The sequence below is a fragment of the Quercus robur genome, chromosome 3 (assembly GCF_932294415.1).
Source record: "Quercus robur chromosome 3, dhQueRobu3.1, whole genome shotgun sequence".
In the NCBI taxonomy this organism is placed as follows: domain Eukaryota; kingdom Viridiplantae; phylum Streptophyta; class Magnoliopsida; order Fagales; family Fagaceae; genus Quercus; species Quercus robur.
The window spans coordinates 187,484-210,486 of NC_065536.1; the positions used below are offsets into that span (position 1 = coordinate 187,484).

The 23,003-nt window shown below is 33.9% G+C and overlaps 1 protein-coding gene across 1 annotated transcript; it reads left to right on the forward strand.

Annotated features, from left to right (window-relative positions):
• The first annotated feature begins 12,923 nt into the window (after positions 1–12,923).
• LOC126716560 (protein BEARSKIN2) lies at positions 12,924–17,221 on the forward strand. The gene is made up of 3 exons (XM_050417373.1): positions 12,924–13,172; positions 16,007–16,284; positions 16,367–17,221. The coding sequence occupies exons 1-3, from the start codon at positions 13,010–13,012 to the stop codon at positions 17,024–17,026; spliced, it is 1,101 nt and encodes a 366-aa protein (XP_050273330.1). The 5' UTR covers positions 12,924–13,009; the 3' UTR covers positions 17,027–17,221.
• Positions 17,222–23,003: the final 5,782 nt, after the last annotated feature.

Consider the following 23,003-nt stretch of genomic DNA (forward strand, 5'->3'; position numbering starts at 1 on the left):
GTTAAGTTATAGAATGTAGTTTCTCTTATGTAATTAACCTTGAAGACAAATAATTTCAATTACTCGAAGAAACCATTTTGCTGCTTACCGTAGTTGATCTATTATGCTTTTCCTGAGAATACAACACTAAATTGCATGAAAGGGTATATTACCTCTTTGACAAGATCAAGATCATTTAATGTGGAAACTCCCAAACAACCTACAGCTGTATATACCATGTATGGTTTTCTCTCTTTCAAACGCCTACACGTATCTAACACAAACCTGCAAGGGACAAAATTAAGAAAATTTTCAGTACCAAAGCATGAACTACTAAAAATCGTTCTAAATTGGATGCACAAAATAATTAAAAAATCTTGATAAATTTGTTACACCATTTGCGAAGTTTATTGCATAGAACAGCATCTCCAGTGAGTGAACCATATTTTAGCTAAAAAGTAACTTTTCTATTTTAGCTAGCCACCTTTCCATTGGTAGGGTTTTTTCTTGTTTTTTGTTTTTCAGATTGAATCACATTGATCTTTGAGATTGTAGATTTGAGAATTTAGTGGAAATTGGAAATTGCAAACTGTGTTTTGATTTTTTATGATTCATTTCATGACAAGTTTGTGTGTGGCAACTGTTGTGCTGGTGGTGTTGCCAGAGGTGGTCGTGGTGGGGTTCCTAGCTCAATTTTCAATTTTTACAATTTCTGGGATTTATTTTATCAGGAATTTTGAGCTTGACTTGTTGTTTTGGAGGTGGGATTGGGAAGTACATTGTTGCTTTTTTCTTAATAGCATTTTTTTTTTTATCAAGTTTATGTTTGGTTGCTAAGAGAATGTAGGATAAGAGAAAGAATATAAGAAAATTGAGGTTTTTTTTTTTTTCTACTTCCTGTGCTGCTACATCATCTTTTTGTTAGGACATTGACAAAGAGTTGACAGAAGGGGTTTATTTGGTACAGTGTCAAAGTTGCCAAACCATATTGGTGAAAAGAAAAAATTAAGGGGGTTCTAATTGCAACATCATAAAAGTTAAGGGGGTCTTAGTGCAATTTACCCTAAAATAACGAATGAAAATGGGGATAGAGAGCTACATTGACCCTCCACATTTGGAGAGACACTAGCAATTACAAAATTTTCCTAGTGGATAGCAAGTCTGTTGGAGCAACATATTTGGCTAGCTCTGCAAATTCGGGAGAAAAAAATATAAATTAAAAGTAGGTTTTGCCTTATCTATTGGAGATTCCCTAAGGAAACCTTAAGTCAGATAACATTAGTGAGAGAGAAAGGATGATACATTCTTCCATCATATGAAAACAGGGAAATGCACATTTTAAATGTGATGCTTTATGTGTCTTGACAGAGAAATGAAACCCATCATAAAGACTTTTTAATTGTTTAATTTTAAGTCTGAACTTGTGAATGCAATTAATTATTATTCAGCAGCAAAAATGTTTGGAATAAAATGGAATATTAGTTATGTCTTGGCAAATTACAAGTTTGCTGACAACCTTGAAACTTTAAAAACTTTATTTGTTCTACCAACTTTATAGACATTATGCTTATGATTTCTCTCTTAAGAAAGCAAGTTGCTTTGAGCAATGTAGATTTATCGAAAAGAGTTGGCTTTTTATCATAACATCTTTTGGTTAGTCTTTGTGAGGAATGTTAGATTCTCCAAAGAACTAATTTTGTTGTGTCTTTTATTAGATTGTAATGTGATAATCTTCTTGACAAGATGTTTAATTGTCCAAGTGATCTTATGCATTGTTTGTTGGAAAAGGATGCTAGACTACTCTTGTAAATTTCTTGTGAAGAGAAAGATCTAATGGGGTGCCCGCTTATAGTCAAGTGGAGAAGTTTATACATATTGATGAGGCTTGCTAAAATTCAAATTCTTCATTTTGATGTCATTTTGAATTGGAACGTATGAAATACGAGTCTTCCTTTTTCAAAGTGTATATTACCCTTATAATGAAATGAATTGTTAAACACCCAACTTATAACAAAATGAATTTAACTTTTATCTGTGTAAGTTTCAAACCAAACAATAGAACATGAAACTCAAAATCCATCTATAGGACTATTTGCAAATTGTCCAAAAAATTTTCTCCAAGACTAGTTTTAATTATAGTTCCAGTACATCTTGCTAATTTGAATACTCTTCAAGGATTAGGGATGGCAATGGGGTGGGGTGGATCCGGAGGATGGGGTCCTTGTTCTCGCCCTGCAAGATTTTGTCTTGCCCCATCCCCGCCCCGCATGACGGGGAAAATTTTCTTGCTCTACAACTAATACAATTTTTTTAATGAAACCTATTTCATTAATAAAAATATTCTTGAAATTACAACTAAATTTATCCCATCAAATCAAATTAATTTTTAGAAATAATTGAATAATATATCCAAGTGTTTAACAAGACAATCATTAAAAAAATAAATAAATAAATAAATCTCATAGTATAACACGTGACAAAATAAAGTCAAAGAACCACATTAGGGAAATAAAGTACGCTAATATTGATATGTTTGTTTAAATAGTAGGGTTTTAGGGTATGAAAAATTTATAATTATAACCCTTAACAATGCGAGGCGGGGCGGAGTGGGTCTAAAAAGTCTAAACTCATTCTCGCACCACCCAGTGGTGTGGGGCTAAAATCTTACTCCATACCCGCCCCACCACCTTTTGGGGCGGGGAAAACCCGCATGGGGTGAAGTGGGGAGGGGCGGGTTAAGCAGGACGGGAAAAAATTGTCATCCCTAACTAGGATAGCTAACTCCACTTTGTTTGCATGGACAATCTGGAGAGAGATAAGTAACCATAGGTTCACACAATTAATGGCACTGAGTTATCAATTCTTGAGCTAAAATCTTTATTTTTGTTTTCATAGTATATGAGTAGTCTATTGGTTTTGGCAGTTTTCGTACCCATTCCTCTGTTGACTTTGGCACTAGTTTACTAGAGAAACTACACTTATCACTCCTAAGAATTTTGCTAGGACTTGAAAACCGTTCATTGTTGAGACCTAGTATTGCTGTAGAGTATGATTTTTGCTTGCTCATCAATGTTCTAGGCCTCTTATGACAATGAAAATTGATGGAATTTTCTCCTTTGGTCAGATAAATGGAACCACTGGCTATGAAGAGTCTACAGTACATGTAATTATCTTTTGGAGAAACCTTTGTACTACTGAACTATTGCAAGAAACATTATCTGGCGTTTTTTTTTTTTTTTTTTTTTTTTTTTGAGAAACCAGACCTAGGGGCCAAATAATATTCAAGACATAGCAAATTACAAAACATCCCTTGAGACAAGGGGTGCTAGATCGTCAGGAATAGAGTCTAGCCAAACCTGTAACTCATTACCTGTTTTAGAACGTCTAGCAAGGAAATGAGCAACGAAGTTGCTTACACGCTTAACATGGGTAAAACTACAAGCCCGAAAGCCAGAAGCTAGGACCAGAGAGTCTTGTAAAACATGTCCATACTCAGGCTGATGCACCTTTTTGGCCAGCAAAGCTTTAATAATTTGCTATGCATCTCCTTCAAAAACAGTATCCATTAAGTTCAGCTCCTTAGCAAAGATCAAGGCTCTACGACAGGCTAAAGCTTCAACAATAGCTGCTGAGATTGGAATTGGAATTCGCTCAGCCAAGGCACCAATCACCCTTCCACAGGAATCACGAATGACCACTCCTAGTCCTGCTGCATTCAACTTCGAGAAGATAGCCCCATCAAAATTGATTTTGAAGTGATTTGGAATGGAAGGAATCCATCTAGGGCTCTCGTAGCAGCTGCTGGAACTCTTCGATCATCTTTCTGTGCTGTTTTAAAGTCCATCAAATACACTTCAGCTTTGGTCCGAATTTGGTGATATTCAAGGATAGATTCATCCATATGTGCTGCATTTCTTCTGCCCTAAATTAACCACATAATCACAGCCAGCAAGTCAATATCCAAACTATTCTTCCTCATGAACAAATCTGCTAAGAGGTTAGCAAAATGAATGAACTTCTGCTCACCGCACTTCCGTAGTTCTCTATCATCTTCCCAAATCACTAGCAGCCTTCTATAGCTCCACAAAGTGTGGATCGTATCTTCACCATCAGATTTACAAAAAGGGCAGTAAGTTGATGTCACTACTTTCCGGCGTTATTGATTATTTTGTACCTTTTGGCACATGTAAATGTTGGGCTGCACATGTAAATGTTGGGCTACACATGTGAGTGATGTCCGACATTAAATAATAATAAGAAGAATGAGTAGTTTATATAACATAATTGAGCGCACATACCTATTGGGTTTAAGCCTTTTTGGTTAAAGTGTGTTTCTATATGTGCAAACCCTTGCCAGGGAGTTGAGGGCTTCAAAAAGTAGATATTCAAGGAGGTAAGACTTTTATTTTTGCTCCACTTTCTTAGAATCATGTGTTATAATGGTCAAAAAAGTTTTTGTCAATGATAGGTCTGTTTGGTAATATTGTTTTAGTAACATTATTTAAGTGTTGTGGAAATATGTGTGGATGAAAAAGTGTTGTGGAAATATATTATATTCTTTAAACAACGAAAACTTTAAACAACATAACCAAACAGGCCCCTTTTTATTATGGCTTTAATTGAACTCTTGTTATCATGGATTCATGGTTATTTAATCAAAATGCACATATTAATAAACTTTTTGTTCATTTTTTGTATCACTTCCCAAGTTAATTTCAAAGAAGCTCTTTAAATTTAAATTTTTCTTTGTAATGTGATTGTGAAATTTGAATGAATTTGTAAGCAAGAAATAGGTCAAAATCACCAAGAAAACTTCCTTGTGAGTCACCAGCACACTCCTCAGCGAGTTATCCTCCCTAGTATATCATAAATCATCAAGGGTTTCCTCGTAAGTTAGAACTACCATGGTCACTTGTGCATATATCTTGCGAGATCTGAATATGTAGGCATAAACCCCATACAAGTCAGAATAAAAGAGATAGAGATAGAGATGAAAGCCATCCAGAGGCAAAAGCATCACCAAAATAGAAGAGGTAGAGATAGAGAAAGACGACAAGTTTTACCTAGAGGCGCAAGCCACTCAGAGAAGTTTAAGGCTAAGGCCCCAGATGGATACCACAGATATAAATATATATATATATATATATATATATCCTTTTAAGCTCGTAAGAGCACCTTATTTGTTTGGTTGATGGTTGTGGCCATTGGTCATGTTTATTTTTTCTTTTCAATGACTCTAGGATAGTGAGTCACTTGCCTTTTTTTTGCAATTGGCAAAACAGGTTCTAGGATAATGAACCTGTCATTGCTCATTTCCTAAAAAATAAAGGTGGGACTTCGGACATACGAATCCCATGCAACTCTGCAGAGTTGCTCCCCGCCCCATGTATGCATATTGTTTGCCATGTGCATGGGTTGGGCCTGAGTCATTGATGTGCATGAAATATATACAATAAATTACCATCAAACTTGCATAGTTAGCCTTATTTTTATATTATTTTGTGACTAATTATATATTATATTTGTTTTGTGGAAAATAAAGGCTATTCACAATTGAGAAGCTGAACAAGTCACAAGTTGAATGCAAAGTGGGGCTAGGCCAATTATAAAGCCAACTCTAGAGAAAGAGCTTGCCATGAAGTAAAGATTCAGCCCGAAGAAGTAGAGCATCCAGTCCAAGCGTGAATTCAAGAAGAAGCCCAAGGTGCAATTCAACATGGATGAAGTTTGCTAGGAAAGAAACTACAATCAAGCACAGGTGTCACAATAGAAAATAAGTCAACGTGGTGGGCTTTGGAAATCAACCACTAATTGAATTGTTGTTGTGGGCCTCCGTATTACTTCACCAAAGCATGTACCTGAAGTCTTAGTGCATGGCTTGGAATATGAAATCCTAGTTCCACTTGCATTAGGATGAGGCATAGTATCAGGCGGTGTAAGCAAGTATATAAATAGAGAGCAAAACAGAATAATATGGGGACTGAACATATAGAGGCTGCAGCTAGTAGGACTGGTGCGTAGGAGCAGAACGTATTCTTTTTGTCTGTGGCTTTTCTCTAGCACTTTGACTATTTTTTTCTCTATTTTATTTGTTTAGTTTAATGGTTAGTATTTTATTTTTATGTTTTCTTTCAATTACTATGAGTAGCTAAATTTATAATTAAGGTTGAGGATGAAACCTTGTTAAGGATTATCAGTAATATTTATGTGATTTGATTTTTCCCACAATAAATGTTCTTTAATGATTTAAATTGTTCTTGCTTTATATCAATTGACTAAGATGAGATTCTAGATATGAGTTCAATCATGTTTTTCTCATGATTTAGGATTTGTCTTAATTAATTGAATGCTTGGTTAATTAATTCTTGATTATAAAATTAGATATCTCTTGTGATTTGTCTGTCAATGGATACAATTTATGATTTGATTTTTAGAATTGGATATATCTTGTGATTTGTTTGGCTACGGACACAATTGATAGTTCGGTTTTATACTTAAGAAGCGAAGAAGAACATGCTTTAGATTTTCCATGATAGCAAGATTGATTTCTAGATTATCATGTAGTGAGTTGGGAAAAATTAATGATCATAAATATATATTGATATGACTTACAAGGTGGATTCCAAAACCTTAATTCCTTTCTCTTGATTGTTTACATCTTTTTATTGCTTTATATCTTTTTGGTTAGTTTAACTATTTGTTTAATTTTATTATTTGTTTAGTATATTTAATTGCAAAAAAAAAAAAAAAAAAAAAAAAAAAAAAAAAAACCAATTTTTATTAAACTAGATTAGGATTAATTTGGTTAAGGTTTAATTAATTTTCCTACATTCATACAAGTCCCTGTGGGTTCGACCTCGTTCTTGTCCAACTATACTTCGGTACGATTCGTACACTTGCGAGTATTTTAAAATTTCACAACAGTCGTACATCGAAATAAAATGTTTTGTCTCTTATTCTTTTGATTTCGTTAGTGGGGCTCATGAATCTAAAGAGGGGAATTTGTAGATGCCGCATTTTGTACCCCTTACAACTTGGGCCCCCGTTCCCTAATGATATTGGAATTCTAAAGCCCTAGGTTGGTTTAGGGCTTAATCAGATTGAAATTAACTAGTGGAAAGTGTTTTTGGAAAAATATAACTCTTTTTTGAACTAAAATAAGCTTCTTCTTTTTTTGGAAAAGAAAGGTCACGGAAGCCTTAGGGTGCGCACCCTCAAGGCTTATGTACGCATGCTTCATGCATGCGTGAGCATACACGAGCATGCATGTGCATGTTAGGGTTCCAGAAACTATGAAAGACAAGTTTTTCTACATTAAAGGAGATGTTTGGAATGAATCCTACATCATCTAGGAGCTGTTCTAAACCCCAATTTTCAATTATAAAGGGCTATACAAGATACATTTTCAAAACACATAGAAAATCTTAAGGGAAAACACAAGATTCACTAAAAATGGTGAATCAGAGACGGAGTTTTTCATAAAACATCATCAAGTCCATATTTTTCTGATTGACACATTTTCTGGTCCTGATCTTCGAGTTTCAAAGTTTGCTAATCATTTTTTATTTGATTATGAATAGATAAACTAAGGGGAACGGCCAAAATCAAGCTAATAAGCTTTGTGTTTTGAGGTATAATGTTCTAGTCCCTTTTCTTTGTTTTAATTCTTTTTTTCCTGTGTTTTTCTTCTTTGTTTATATTATAACATGTTCGTTAAGCCTAGGTTTTCTTCCTTTTAATATTTTAAGCATGTTAGGTTGCTAGATTTTAGTTTCTATGTTAATGTGTTCTTGCTTTCTGGGTTAGGCTTTTAGGGCGTGTATGCATACGCATGCACACACATACTCGAAGTACACATACACATACAACTAGGTTGTGCGTGTAGGCCCTATGTATCCGCATGCATATTTGTGCCCAGAAACCCTAATCCAACCTTTTTTGCTTCCATTTCTTTATTTTATATGCTTTTGTCTTGATCCTCTTTATACTTATGAGTCTCTACCTCCATGTTTTGCTTGTTGTTTGTTCTTCACATGCTAGATTAGGGTTTCTTTTCTTTTCTTTCTTTGTTATGCTATGAACATGCATTGATACATAGGTACTATGGTGTAGTAAGGTAAGTTATGCATTTATATGAACATGCATTTGTTTGGAATATGATTTTGTTAATGAGTATGAACATGCTTGGTTGGATGATGGGTTCTTGATGTTTAGATACCTATTACATATTTGTTTGGTGCTGATAGATGCATGATAGATGTACGCTAGATTTGAGATGTGATATGCATGATAAATGTATGTTAGGATTTGGGGATGATATGATACCATGTTATTTGCTAGATGCATGTTAGCATGTGTGTGAGTCTAGAATGATAAATATTGAATTTTCCTTTAATGAGATTAAGAAGTAAGACACAATAAGTGGAAGCTGACCCACAGGTCAGGTGGGGTTGGGTGCCTAACACCTTCCCATCCCTATATCTAAACTTTGGACACGTGTTCTGGTAGTAAGATCAGTCATTTCCTGAAAAAGCATTATATTATGGTTCCTAGACCTAATCTAGGTAGCAACTCCATGTTTTTCTCCACCACGGCCCACTTAACCAAGTTGTACTCCCCCTGGATTGCACCCACAGTCAGTTGTTATAACTATTCTAAAAAAACTGTCCCAGTTGTTTGAAAAAGATATCACAACCATCATAAGACAGTTGTTGCTTGGGGCTAAAGTAGTTGAGGTCAATTAGATAATGTCAGGCTACTAGAGAGAATATTTAGCATTTATTTCATGGATTTAGTTGAAAATGGTAAGATCACTGTTAAGGATCATAGACACTGCATTTTGTACCCGTTAATAAATTTGGTCCCCGGCCCCAATGATTAGCTTGATATATATCAACCAAGGGTAATTAAAGTGGTTCACAATAGTTTGGAAGTAATCACAATTCAAAGTACTCAAATCGCTTTGAAATCAATACTGAAAAATGACCTTTGCTCACTGTTTTGACCATAACTTTTGATCCACAAAGAAATTTTGAGTGCTGCTTATTCCATTGGAAAGTAGACATCCTGGACTTCAATTTGAACACAAATGTTGCCTAATTTGGACTTATATTAAGTAGTTATGACCATTTGAAGTTGGGACAACTGGGTAGTCCAATTTTCTGGGTTTTAAAACTTCATTTTAAGGGTCAAAAACATCATGCTTTGATGTGGGCCAGCTCATAGACCCTTGGAGCATTCAAAGACATAAAAAATCCCCAAAAACCCTAATTTTAACTTATAATTACTCATCTTATGCCTTCAATCAAAACCCTAGCTAGAGAGAGTGATCTTTTGGCCTCCATCTTCTCTAAAACCCTAATTCTCTTTTCCAAAACTCCCACATAGCACCTTTGCATGTCTTTTACAAATTAAAAATCTCTGTTTAGTTAGTTCTAAGGCAGAAACTATTTTTCCAATTTGATTTCTCAAAACCTTTTTCAAAACTAATCTTGTTCTTGAGTTGTGATTATCAAAAACTATTGTATTCTTTAATTCTCTTGTTCTCTCAACTTTATCTTTGTGTTGTAGGCACCGAAGGGCCGATTAAATATCAATCAAGTGTGTTTTCATAGGCAAGGTGACTCTCCCTTCATGGCTTTTCCTTGAATTGGATCTTTTATAACTTGTTCTTGTTGTACTTAATTGATTTATATGTTGTATATTCTATAGAAATATGATTTGATTCTATTTAGTTTTGATTTGTTGTGTCTCACCATATTTTGATTAGAGAGTTAAATATTTGGATATTTTGTTGAACATGTGTTGATGTGTTAAGTGTGTTCTTGTTTGTTGTTAGATCCAATGCATGTTTAGGAATAGATTTTTTTTTTTTTTTTTTGTTTATTTTGGATATTTTTGTTGTTAGTTTAGGTTGTTTTTTTTAAAAAAATATTAGAAGCATGTTAGGTTGTTAGTTTCTTTAGTTTTTGTTTATGCTTAGTTTCTGTGTATTTTTACTACAGTTTCTGGGGGCATGTCTACGCACGCATAATTTTATATGCACACGTAGGCTTGCAGTATGCGTACGCATGCAACTGGCCTGTGTACGCAGGCTTATGTATGCGCATGCATACTTCAGCCCAAAAACCTTAATTCGAGTTTTTGTGCTTCTTTTTCTTTATTTTCTTGTGTCATATGCCTCTGTTTTGGCTCTTTTTTTTATGTTTTTTGAGTCTCTAGTCCTCTGTTTAATTGTTTGCTTTCCTTTAACATGCTATATTAGGGTTTTCTTTTCTTTTCTTTCTTTTCTTTTCTCGCTTTAATACCATGAACATGCATTCACATGTCCATTCATTAATGCATAGGTGCTGAGATGCAGTAAGGTAAGTCATGCATCCACATGAACATGCATTGGACATATATTTAAAGATGAGTTGAACATATTTTGTTGGGTGATGTGTTCTTGATGTCTAGAATGAAATCACATGTTTCTTTGATGTTGCCATGTCTATGTTTCTACCCTTGTGATATCTTGTTGTTTGTTGCCTTCGGTGAGATGATATGATATGCATGATAGATGTATGCTAGGCTTGATGTTAGTTGCCATGATAGATGTATGTTAGGGTTTCTGGGATGATTGATGCCATGTTGATTGTTAGATGTATGTTAGTGTGTGTGTGAGTATAGATAACAATATTGAATGAGCTTTTAATGAGATTAAGACGTAAGACACAATAATTGAAAGCTGACCCATGGATCGGGTGGGGTTAGGTGCCTAACACCTTACTATCCCTATACCTAAACTCTGAACTCATACTCTGGTAGTAAGACTAGTCCTTCCACGTAAGGGCGCTATATTTATGGTTCCTAGACTTAATCTAGGTGGCGACTTCATTTAGTCCACAATGATATTTTATTGTTTTGGGTATAACAACTAGTTGTTAGGATTGAGCATTAAATGGCTAGTGATGTCACTTTCAGCCAGGTGTCAAGTGATGAACACACTATTGGTATTTTGCTGGAAAGGTTTCTTCTTTTGGGTATTTATATTTTTGGTCCATGATTCTATTACAATACATTTTTAGTAAGTAATAAAATGATTGATTGATAGTTAATGAAGCTTTAGAGATCTAGTCAAGATCACATTGTGTTGTGACTTAGTCTTGGTGAGCAAGAGAAGAGCATTTAATGCTCTGCTCTGGCAACTGGTAGGAGAATATTTGGTTTGATTATGATAGATGATAGTTGGTTATTAAAGATATTATGAATATTTTATATTTGAAGATTAAAGATAGCTAATCAGATTTAGCCATATGTTTAAGGAAAAAAGCAATGGGTTGTTTTATTATTTTAAGTGCTATGTAATAAGAGAAGCTTACCATATGTTACCCGCTACATACTGACTCGTCAGAGTTCAGGGAGTTGGAGAAGACTCATCAAGCAACAAGTTTCTTTTATAAACTTTAAACTACTGGAGTTTTACTGAACATACCTCTTTGCCCTCCAAACCACAACTCCCAAAGCTTCCCCAAAGAGACTCATGAGCCAAAGATGAGATGATGTACATTGGGCTTTGTTGTCATTTTGTGTAAATATGGGCTTTTGTTAAAGAAGTCGCTTTCCATGAATATGAGAGAGGTAATATGGGCCATGAGTTTTGATTCATTACTTGAACTCGATTTATATGTTGATGTTGATGATGTCGGGGGTTATGATCCCAATTAATGAAAAGGAAATATGGACCATGAATCCGCCTCTTGAAGTAAGGATGTTGTGGGCCATGTGAGCTCAATCTATGTAGTTAGATAAGATATAAGCTTATTTTGGGCTTTAAATTTTGGGCTTTAAAGGAGATTTACCCAAAATTCAATAATATATTGATGTGGCATGGGTTGCCAATGAAATAATGTCATGTAGCGTGAAAAAAGAGCCCTCAACAATAAGTTTAGGGGCCCAGGGTGTTTTCAATTTAGTCTTTGTAGTAAAAAATTAAGGGCCCATTTGGTACATGTGTTTAAACACATATTTTCATTTTTTAAACAACATTACACGTAATTCTACACACTTTTTCACCCACATGTATTTCCAAAAAAATTGAAAACTGTTGTTTAAACTCATGTATCAAACAAATCCTAACTCTTCAGATGAGTCTCTCTTCTTCCTGTGTAAAGGTGGTTGGTTCAATTCTCTAAAATCGTGAGTAGAAAAAATTAAGAAAATTAGCTCAAATAGACCTACATATCCTTAAAACATATCTTATTACAGTTATATATGTATGAACCCATGACAAAAAAGAATAATATTTTTGAAGATTAAAGAAGAAGAAAAAGGAGTGCATTTTAATCAAGTGATTATTCTGAATGCTCTCAAGGTCATATTCACATGTGCAAGCCCAAACTATGGCGACTGCATCTCTAGCATTATATTATTAGGGTCAACAAAAATTATATAAATATCCATATAAAATTCCTGCCATCCAATCAATTATGAAAATCCCAAGAAAGTTCAGTAGCTATTTTTCCAAACCTTGCTTTCGGAGCAATCAAATATCCCATAATTATATATTTTTTTATTTTCTTGGGATCATCTAAAGATTTAAAACAGTTATTTTATCAATTAAATACATAGGTGAAACATTTGTATGGTAATCAGCAGAGAGCGTGGTACCGTGGGCGGTACCATTTCCTCAATGTTAGACAGACTCCAGCTAAAAATTTGGTTCTTCTAGTCTCATTATATCATTCATTCATTCCTTAGACTTACTTTTTACGTTTTCTTAAATTAAAAAAGGAAAGAAAAAAAAAATGACTTAGTTTTTACGATAGCTTTATCCACTCCCGCCGGCGTAGTCACCGGCCGTCAAAAATTTCACATCACTTACCAATACCATACTCTCCGTTGACACCAATTGTAATATATAAGTCGCAATGCATGACGGTATCCCCACGTAGAATTAAATTGATTGCTCAACTTAAAGAAGAAGTTTTAGACTTTAGAGAGAGACTTAAATTAATTGACATATTCTCGATCCATCCTTAACTGTGGTGTAATGGCTTCATCCAGCGGTGGTGTGCCTCCAGGGTTCCGATTCCATCCAACAGACGAAGAGCTGCTTCACTACTACTTGAAGAAGAAGGTATCGTTTCAGAAGTTTGATATGGAGGTCATTAGAGAGGTGGACTTGAATAAGATGGAACCTTGGGAGTTGCAAGGTAAAAACCTTTTATTAGTCTTGCTTTTATATATCTGCATGGTGTTTAGATCATGGGGTGTTATATATATATATATATATATATCACCACACTCTAATGATTTCAGAAAGAAGTTTTTTCTGAAAATCAAATTAGCTAGAGCTTTGTCATTAGCCTGAATTCTAACTAGGGTGTCATAAACCTACCTAATTTGCTCTTTCATATGTATAAGAATACATAATAATTTTATTTTTTTTAATTTATACATACTTAAGATTTTTTAAAATAATTTATTGCATAATTTTTTAAAATTTAGGGGATGGCTTCCCTTCTCAATCAGCCATTAAATACATACATGTAATTTTAGAAAAAATATACCAACTGTGTAACTGTTAGTCAACTAATTGTAATTAGGGAAGAAAAGCGGGCCATGGTTTAAATTAAAAGTTCATGCTTCCAAATACACCAAAACCCCTATCGATACATTCTCAAAAAAAAAAAAAAAAAAAAAAAAAAAAAAAAAAAAAAAAAACCTATCAATAATATGAATGGAAATGCCAAAAGCAGCAATAATATGAATACAACGATTTTGAGGCCTTTGCATCTCTTAACATGGGTCTATATGTACCTAGCACTAATATTACATTTGATATTTATCTTATGAATTTATTTTTTGTATACATCCTATGTGTGGGAAGAGAAATTCAAATCTTAAACGTTATTATTGGAAATGACATAATGTGTCTACTCATTGGCGAAATTAATTTTATGACTTGCGGTGACTTAATTAATTATTGTTAATTCTTGCTAGCCTAATTTAGTATCAAGTAGGAATCAAAAGTGTTATCTTCCCTTTTTAACTTTTAGGGTGCCATAAACCTATCTACTTTGGACATATAAGAATACATACCTAATCTTTAAAAAAAAAAATTTAAATATGCTTAAAAAAAATCCGCAATTATTGTGACTACAAAATGCTGAAAATTTGTGATTGCAAAATATATAACTTATTTTCCTAATTATATTATTAATTTCAAAAAAATAATAATAAAGAAAGTAGAGGCTAACTATGTGTGTAAGTTTAACTGTCGATATTATGAAATGAAAAAAGGGAAACAAATAATACTGAAAATATTTTTATCTTTTTTAGTTTTTGTCGGTAAAATATAATATTGAGTAATAAAGTCCAAGTGAAAGCGGTATTTTCGTGCCAGTTGATGGTTTTTACATTTTCTCAAAATTATTGTTTCTCTCATTGTCAGTCTTCAATTTATCAACTATTTATAATTTGGGTTTGGAATTAGGTGCCATTTAGGATATGGCAATATAATTTTGTTTATAGAAGAAAATTTAGGGTATCCTCTTGCTTTAGAGTCACTGAGAATTACCATAAAATTTACTATAAAATCAATCATAAACCATTTTAGGATCTTAAAGAATGTTGACCCACATTTTCTCTTTTGTGCAATCTTATTAACAAAAGCAAAACGCAATACAGCTTAAAAACTTGACCTACATGTTTATAGATGATTAAATTTAAATGAGTTAAGAATTAATCAATTATTGTGCATTTTTTAATTTAAATTTTGTTGTTAGCACTGAATAGATGCGAGTTTTATTTAGATTATTAATTTTAATTTTGTTTTCTACTTAGGCCTACCAAGATGAAATTTTAATTCTATCCATAATTATAACATGTATTGAGATAATGTGGAGCATATTTAGTGCACTGTAATAATGATATAAAAGGTTTACCTCCAAATTAGATGGAGAAAACTTCTTTCAATCCACTACATGGTATTTAAAGAGACTATACACTTATATTTTTAGTCACATCATCTATTTAATGAGTTACATAACTTGTTAAAAAAAATAATTATAGTCTAATTATTTTCCACATAGTGAGTTAAAAAATATTCGTCCAATGATTATTCAAACATGGTCTAATGATTAGTTTGGTGTAAATACCATGAAATAATTTCAATGCCTATTGTGACCTAGTTGACTATATTTAATCTTGCTATAGCTTAATCTATTATCAAGTAGGAATCAAAAGTATAAACTGCTTCTTACTAAAACATTGAAATGAATGTTTTTTCACTTTTTTTCTTGATGTTTATTAAGGATTATAAAGTATTATACAATGATATATCCTGGGTGCTTATTTATGCGCATTTTAAAGAAGTTTGTGATTATGTAGGAATCAAACCCACTATGTGTCTTGTGCTGCAGAATTTGTAACTAAATGGTATTCGCAATGGGGAAAATATTATTTTTGATCGGGGATGCACATCTAATCAGATTCCAAAGCAAAAAATGTATCTACTGAATGAATGCCATAAAAGATCACGATATTCAAGAAATTTTATTCTTAAACCTGGCGTGAAGAACAATTTTAACATGCCTTTATTAATTCATCTTCTTCGCAAGGACACTAATAGAGTAAAAAAAAATTATCAGTTGGTCTTTCTCCAAGATTTTGGCTTTCTCGTGTGGTGAACATATACAAGTCACAACTTACAATGTAAATATATAATGATAAGAGTGAAAAAAGTATTAGCCGAAAGTTCACATGATGCAAGGAGAAGTAACATGATACATGTCATGTAATAGAATAATAGGAAACATTCAAGATTTTAAAACAATTTATATATATATATATATATATTTATATTAATATTTCGATAGTAACAGTAATATGGATAAGAATATTTGAACCTGAGTTCTCCTACTATACTACTAAGCTATAAAACACTAAACAAATTCGGTTACTTTTTACATATCCATTATAAAGTACAAGTTGCTCATCAAGATATTGGTGCTATTGCTTATTTTGGCTGTGCATGTACGTTCAGAGAGATGTAAGATTGGGTCGACACCCCAAAACGAGTGGTACTTCTTCAGTCACAAGGACAGAAAATACCCAACAGGATCAAGAACAAATAGAGCGACAAATGCTGGGTTCTGGAAGGCAACAGGGAGGGATAAATGCATTAGGAACAGCTACAAGAAGATTGGTATGAGGAAAACGCTTGTTTTCTATAGGGGGAGAGCTCCCCACGGACAGAAGACTGACTGGATCATGCATGAGTACAGGCTTGAAGATAGTGATGATCCTGAAGGAAACTGCAATGTAACTCTCTCTCTCACTTTAACCGATTCTTTTAGTTTTACATGATTTTGTAGATTTTAATTGATTGCATTAATTTGTGTAGGAAGATGGCTGGGTGGTATGCAGAGTGTTCAAGAAAAAGAATCTATTCAAAGTTGGGAATGAAGGAGGCTCAATCACAAACTCTGATCAACAGCTCAACATTAACACATTAAGCACCAATCAACCTCGCACATTCATGCACAGAGACAACCAATACCTAAGTACTCGACAACAACACAACAACGGTAACCAACCAAGCTTTGAGCCTGAACTAGCACTCCACTACACCCACATTCCAGCAGCAGCTTCTTCTCAATACTCACTTTTCCAATCCCACCCCCTTATTCCATCCCTCAAGCCCCTCGGCAGCGGCTATGACTACTCCACCATCCCTTCTGACACACCTGTCATGGTCAAGCAACTCATGTCAAACCCTAGAGACTGTGAGAGTGGCAGTGAGAGCCTCCGGTACCAAACTTGTGAGCCTGGTTTAGAGGTGGGTACGTGTGAGCCAACTCATCAACAAATTGTAACAGCTGGGAGAGATGATCATGAGGGCATTAATGAATGGACTATGCTCGATCGCCTTGTCACTTCTCATCTTGGAAATGAAGAATCGTCCAAAGGGGTGAGGTTTGAGGATGCAAACGCATCGTCTACGCACCAAATTAATCAGCTCTCATTGCGCGGAGAGATGGACCTTTGGGGCTATGGCAAATAGGGTAAATCAATATGGATGCATTAGAGCTGCCGTACATTATTATGTCTCTAATTAACCGCAAACAAATCTGAAAAAAAAAAAAAAAATTAAAGAATATCTAAGTCGATACTAGTGTGATTGAAATATATTGCTTTTTCATTATGTTTTTTTACTCATTTATTCGAACATTATCACATTAATTGTTTACAGAACATTTTAATAGTAAATTTGATTGATTCGATGTAAGATTTTCTCTCCATCCGTATTATAGCTTTTTTCTTTTCTTTAAATCCAATCATCATACAATGAACTCACTTTGATTTTTGGGATTAGCATGTACAACCAGAAGGTGGACACATCTTTCTCAAAAAAAAAGAAGGTGGACACATATAACTACTGATATTAAGTATAGAGGGAGAGGGGGTGGGTTTGAAAGAAGATTATCCAACAAAATAGCTTAACCGGTATTGATGGAAACCATGAGAGACATTTTTTCAATTTTCTTGTGTGTCGGTTTATATGAATTGATGAGACATATTTTGATGATTTTACTCAACTTCAAACACTTTCTAGTTATAATTAATAAGGTTTTTTTTTTTTTTTCCTATTAGATATATGTTTTGTAGAGAAAGGCATACACTATTAGTAGTGCTAATTAAAGCTTAAATGTGTTGTACAATCTCAGTTTTATTAGGATTTATAGTTTTTTTGGCAAATTCTAGAACAAAAAAGGCTAAAATTAAGTTGTATCAATAAATTTTGTTAAGGTTGAAGCTTGGTTGGAAGTTGCTCAAAGGTAGCAAGATTTTCATACACTCAAAGATAATATATTGATGGTCCATTACTCATATCTTTTGCACCATAATGATTTTCTAAGTAAAATTGTTTCACTAGAAAATAGGCATCTAAGATTTAAAACGAATATAAATTTGAACTTGGATTAAAAATGTGTGGGATATAGTAGTTTGAAGTTGGCACAATTGTGTTACACTCTAGTTAGTCTGCCCCTTTAAAAAAATTCATTTTCTTACAATCCAAGTATTATGCATTACCATCATCGATAGGGTGCTCTTTACTCAATCATAGGTGTAGCGAATATGGAAGTCTTCCTTGCACAACTAGAATCACTAGGATGCACATAGTAGAACTTTTACTCAACCATGGGTGAAATCTAATATCGAGTATTTTCAATATAGTTGAATTAAAAATGCTATTTTCGTTTCAATTATTTGATTTTTATATATTCTCTAAACTATATTTTCTCTCATTGTAGATTCGTAATAGTTATCAATTCATCATTTTTTTTTTTTTAATTTGGGTTTGGAATTAGGTTTTATACAGGATATGACAACATAATTTTGTTTATATAAGAAAATTTGGAGTAGCCCTAGCATTAGAACCATTGAAAATTACTGAAACTTATTATGAAATCAATCGTAAATCATTTTTATAATTTTAAAGAATATTGAGTTGCTTTTTCATAGATGACTAAGTTGAATGCGTTAAGAATAATTATTATGCATCTTCTTTTTATTTGAATTTTATTGTCAGCACTAAATAGATATATGCTAGCTTTATTACCATTCTTAATTTTGGGAAAAAAAAAAAAAAAAAAAACTTCTTACTATGGTCCACCAAAGATGAAGTTTTAGTTACACCCCTAATTATAACATGTATTTTTGATGAATTATAACATGTATTGAGATTGTGAAACATTAGGATTTATTTTCCGGAATGGCATCATTTTCTTTTTTAGGAAAACCCGAAATTCTAAGAATTTGGGTTTAACAAAAAAATAATGTTGGCCTTCAAAACATAATCTTTAACCTTTAAAAAAAAAAAAAAAAAAAAAAAAAAAAAAAAAAAAGACCAAAATAATAACAATAAAAATAGCTCAAACAATGAAGTGTATTCAATTTATTTATTTATTTTTGAATTAGAAAGAATAGTCGATATTTATGTATCATACATGGAGCTCATATGACTTAAAAAAAACATGGAGCTCAAATATTGTCATGGAGAGTCTACAACACGCTCCATATAAGCATGTAGGAGAAGCATTTCCTCAATGGTAGACTACAGCCAAAATTTACGTTCTATTCTCATTCCATAGACTTGCATTTTACGATAGCTTTATCCACTCCCACCGGCGTAGTCATCGGCCGTCAAAAATTTCACATCAATTACCATTAGAGAGGTGGACTTGAATAATATGGACCCTTGGGAGTTGCAATGTAATGTTTATTATTAGGGCAACGATTTGCTGCAAACTTGGTTGCAGCAAATCCTGCATAACGTGTGAATGTGTGAGAGAGAGGGGTGAGAAACGCTAAGATGGTTAACAGACAATTTCTTTAAATTGGCACTGGACAGGTGTCATTCTAACATATTGCCACGTCCACTATTATAAAGGGTTGCAGCAAATCCTGGCCTTTATTATTCTGTCAGAAAATTTCTTTAAATTGACACTGGACAGGTGTCATTCTAACATATTGCCATGTCCACTATTATAAAGGGTTGCAGCAAATCCTGGCCTTTATTATTCTGTATGGATTATATATGGTGTTTTGATCAAGGGTTCTTATTTAGTGCTCACACCACACTGAGGCCAATTATAAAGTTGTGACTTACAACTATATTTTATGTTGGCTTTTATTCTATGCCAAATTTGATTGTATTTTGTTCAATCATTTCCTTATATTTTTTGTGGGATTTAATGTAAGGGTTGAGTGTGAGAGTTTGGTAAAGATCTGTGAAGAAAGTGAATTCACAATTGGCTCACGAGTGGACAATCTGCAAAAGGATACATGAGAAGCACATACTAGAATCTGAACAGTCTCATGCTAGGTTGGATTTCACAAATCACTTTGCGACTTAGACCAAGACACGAGTGACCTGCGAAACTCTCTGCTTGGAGATTTTTAAAGTGTGTTTTCCTCATCTCTTTACCTACACTATATAAGCCACATTACCCACGAAATTGTAAGGAGTTTTTCCAAGGAGCCTTTGTGAGAGAAAATCCTAGAAATACACTTGAGAGTTAGTGATTGTAAACCCACAATCATTTACACAATTTATCATAGTTTTCCTTTACTCCTACCTTCCCAATTACAAATTCTTGAGTGGTTCTTAACCCAAACACTTACCTCACCCAATCTGAGTACTGAGAGAAGTTTTGTGCATATGGGAAGCATTGGAAGAAGACATCGATTGGTGGATGCAATTTGGAGCTAACTGCGGGATCCGGATAACTAGTGAAGACATGGCTCAATAAAGCCCGTTGGTAGCTGGAACTTGGAGGGTTCAAGTACATCAGGTAGATTAGGCTTAGAACGTCTCTTTGATATTCATGTATTCCAATTTTATTCACTAGTGGATCGATTTCAGCTTGGAGGGCCGCAAAAAGGTTTTTCATCCAGTACTTCAGTTTCCTCTTCGATAATACGTCTCGGTGTTATCTTGTATTTGCATCTCTCTTCCCTTACTCTTTAAGCATCATATTTGTTTTTGCTTGCTTGTGATTATGGCTTAGAGAGTAGCTCTAGTTATTGCGTATCATTTACTCTTGTTCCGCACTTAGATAAGTTAAAGTAAAAGCAACTAAGCTATTTTTTAAAAAATTTGGGGTCTAAACAAGTTATAGTGTTTTACACTATTTAAGCTTTCAATTGGTATCAGAGAGAGTACACTTTTTGGATTTTATTATCCTTGTGTAATCCTAGACCCTTTTTGAGATGGATAGATCTCAATCCTTCAACGCACCTCCTTTCTTTGATGGGAGTAATTGCTTGTTTTGGAAAGTACGCATGTGTGCTTTTCTATGTGCCATTAATGAGACCATTTGGGACTCCATTGAGAATGGTTGGGTGAGACCGGCAACACCTAAAGCTGAGTGGGACAAGGTTGCCATTGCTATGGCAAATGCCAATAACAAAACTATTAATGCAATTTTCTCTAGTGTTTAAACTGACGAATTTCACAAGATCTCTCATGTGAAGACCACCCAAGAGGCATGGAAAATTATTAAGGCCACCTATAAGGGAATTAAGAAGGTCAAGGACACCAAATTGCAAATGCTCACTACCCGTTTTGAGGAAGTGAAGATGAGTGAAGACAAGTGTTTGACTCATTCTATGGTAGACTTAATGAGATTGTTATTGCCAAGCTTAATCTCAGAGAAAAGATAGAGGACGCCAAGGTAGTGAGGAAAGTTCTATGATCTTTGCCTGAAAGTTTTGGGGCCAAAGTCGCCGCCATTAAGGAGAGCAAAGACTTAGATGAGATCAAGATTCAAGAACTTGTCGGTTCTCTTCAAACTTATGAGCTCGGCTTGCCTTCTCACAAGTCTAGCAAATCTCTTGCTCTTCAGACTATCAAAGGAGAGCCGGTGAATCCTCGAATGAGGATGATGTTGAGAAAGAGGTGGCTTACCTTGCAAAGAATTTCCGTAAATTTCTAAAGATGAAGAATAATGGGAAGTCATTTGACAAAAGGAAATTTTCATCCTTCAAGAATACCTTGATGAAGGTGATAGGAAGCTTCAAGTGATTTATGATGCATTGCTTGAGGATTGTGGCAAGTATGCTAAGGTAGCAAAGAGTGCGGTCAAGAAAATGCAGAGAATTGAAGAAGATCACAAATCCACTCTTAAGAACATTTTATCATGCCTAGCTAGCTTCACCCCGTGGCTTGAGAATTATGTTGCTTGTACCCCTCCTTCTAAAGACCTCACCAAAACACCCGTACAGTGTGGGTGAAGAATGGTACTCATGCATGATTCATCTACCATGTCCATGCATTAATATTTCCAATGTTTTAGGACATAGTATCATGCATAATATCTTGTGCATTCTTCTTACTATCATTTTATTTCTCTAGCATGTTTCTTTTATTTCCTTTTATTTAAAAGCTTGTTTTAATGTTGATCTTACTTTATTGCCTTTGTTTTGTGTGAGTAAAAATCCAAAATGTTTGATCGCTTGTGTTGTGTCATATCACATGAGAGTTTAATGGCATAGTATATTTATGAGCTTAGCTTGTTATTTATGCACATATATTGAATGTGAGTGAAATCTAGAAATCTCTGTTTGATTGTTGTAAATAGATTTTCAAGCTTGTCATGAATGTCTAGCCAATGGTCTTGATTGATCTTGATATATGCGTAGACTTGATCTTATATATCTCCTCACATTTAATTTTTGTCAAAAAGCTCTTTAAACATCAATCTCTAAAAGGAGAAAGAGCTGAAAAAGTCTTGCTTCAAAAACTAGTTAGACTAAGGAAAGTGGAGCAAATTGTATTCAAATTGTATAATGCTAAAACCAAAGGCTTATTTTTCAAAGAAACATAAAAAACTTCATGGCATCGATGCTCAAAAATTGAGTTGTGTTGATCAAAGTATGAAAAATGAAAGCCAAATGAAAAGCTTTCAATCAATGTAAACACTTTAGTGGGGAGTCATATACATTCATTTCTACAAGTAAGATAAGTCATTTGACTTCGTGTTATATGTGTATGACTTGATTGAATTGATTATTGAAGCTTCATGCTAGACTATGGACTAATTCATACTTGATACTCACACACAACACACAAGTCTAATGTTCAATGAATATCTATTTCATTTGTGTGATTGTACGTGTTTAAATGTGATGTGTGTATACTCAATTGCTTGTTAATCAAACTCAAAAAGAATTTTTAGTGTTTTCTTTTTTTTGGAAGTGATCTTTGTTGCTCTTGTTTTGAAAGTTTTTCTTAAATTGTCAAAATTTTTGTGTTGAAAAACTTGGTGTCTGGCAGTTTCGTGACTCACTTCACAAGTGGATGCACTCCTATCCAAGTCACGAAGTGATTTGAGGAAATTTCAATTTCTTCACAAATTCAGACAAAGAGTTTCGCAAATTGTTAGGCTCTAAAAGTTTAAAACAATTGGCAAATCGTGAACACAAACTTGTCTAGATATAGATCCTAGAGTCTATAGGTATTATTAGACAATGTT

Excerpts from the sequence above, each read along its gene's own strand:
- LOC126716560 (XM_050417373.1), top strand. The coding sequence starts at position 13,010 with ATGGCTTCATCCAGCGGTGGTGTGCCTCCAGGGTTCCGATTCCATCCA. Across the intron at positions 13,173-16,006 it reads GGAACCTTGGGAGTTGCAAG|AGAGATGTAAGATTGGGTCG; the intron begins GTAAAAACCTTT and ends ATGTACGTTCAG. Across the intron at positions 16,285-16,366 it reads ATCCTGAAGGAAACTGCAAT|GAAGATGGCTGGGTGGTATG; the intron begins GTAACTCTCTCT and ends TAATTTGTGTAG.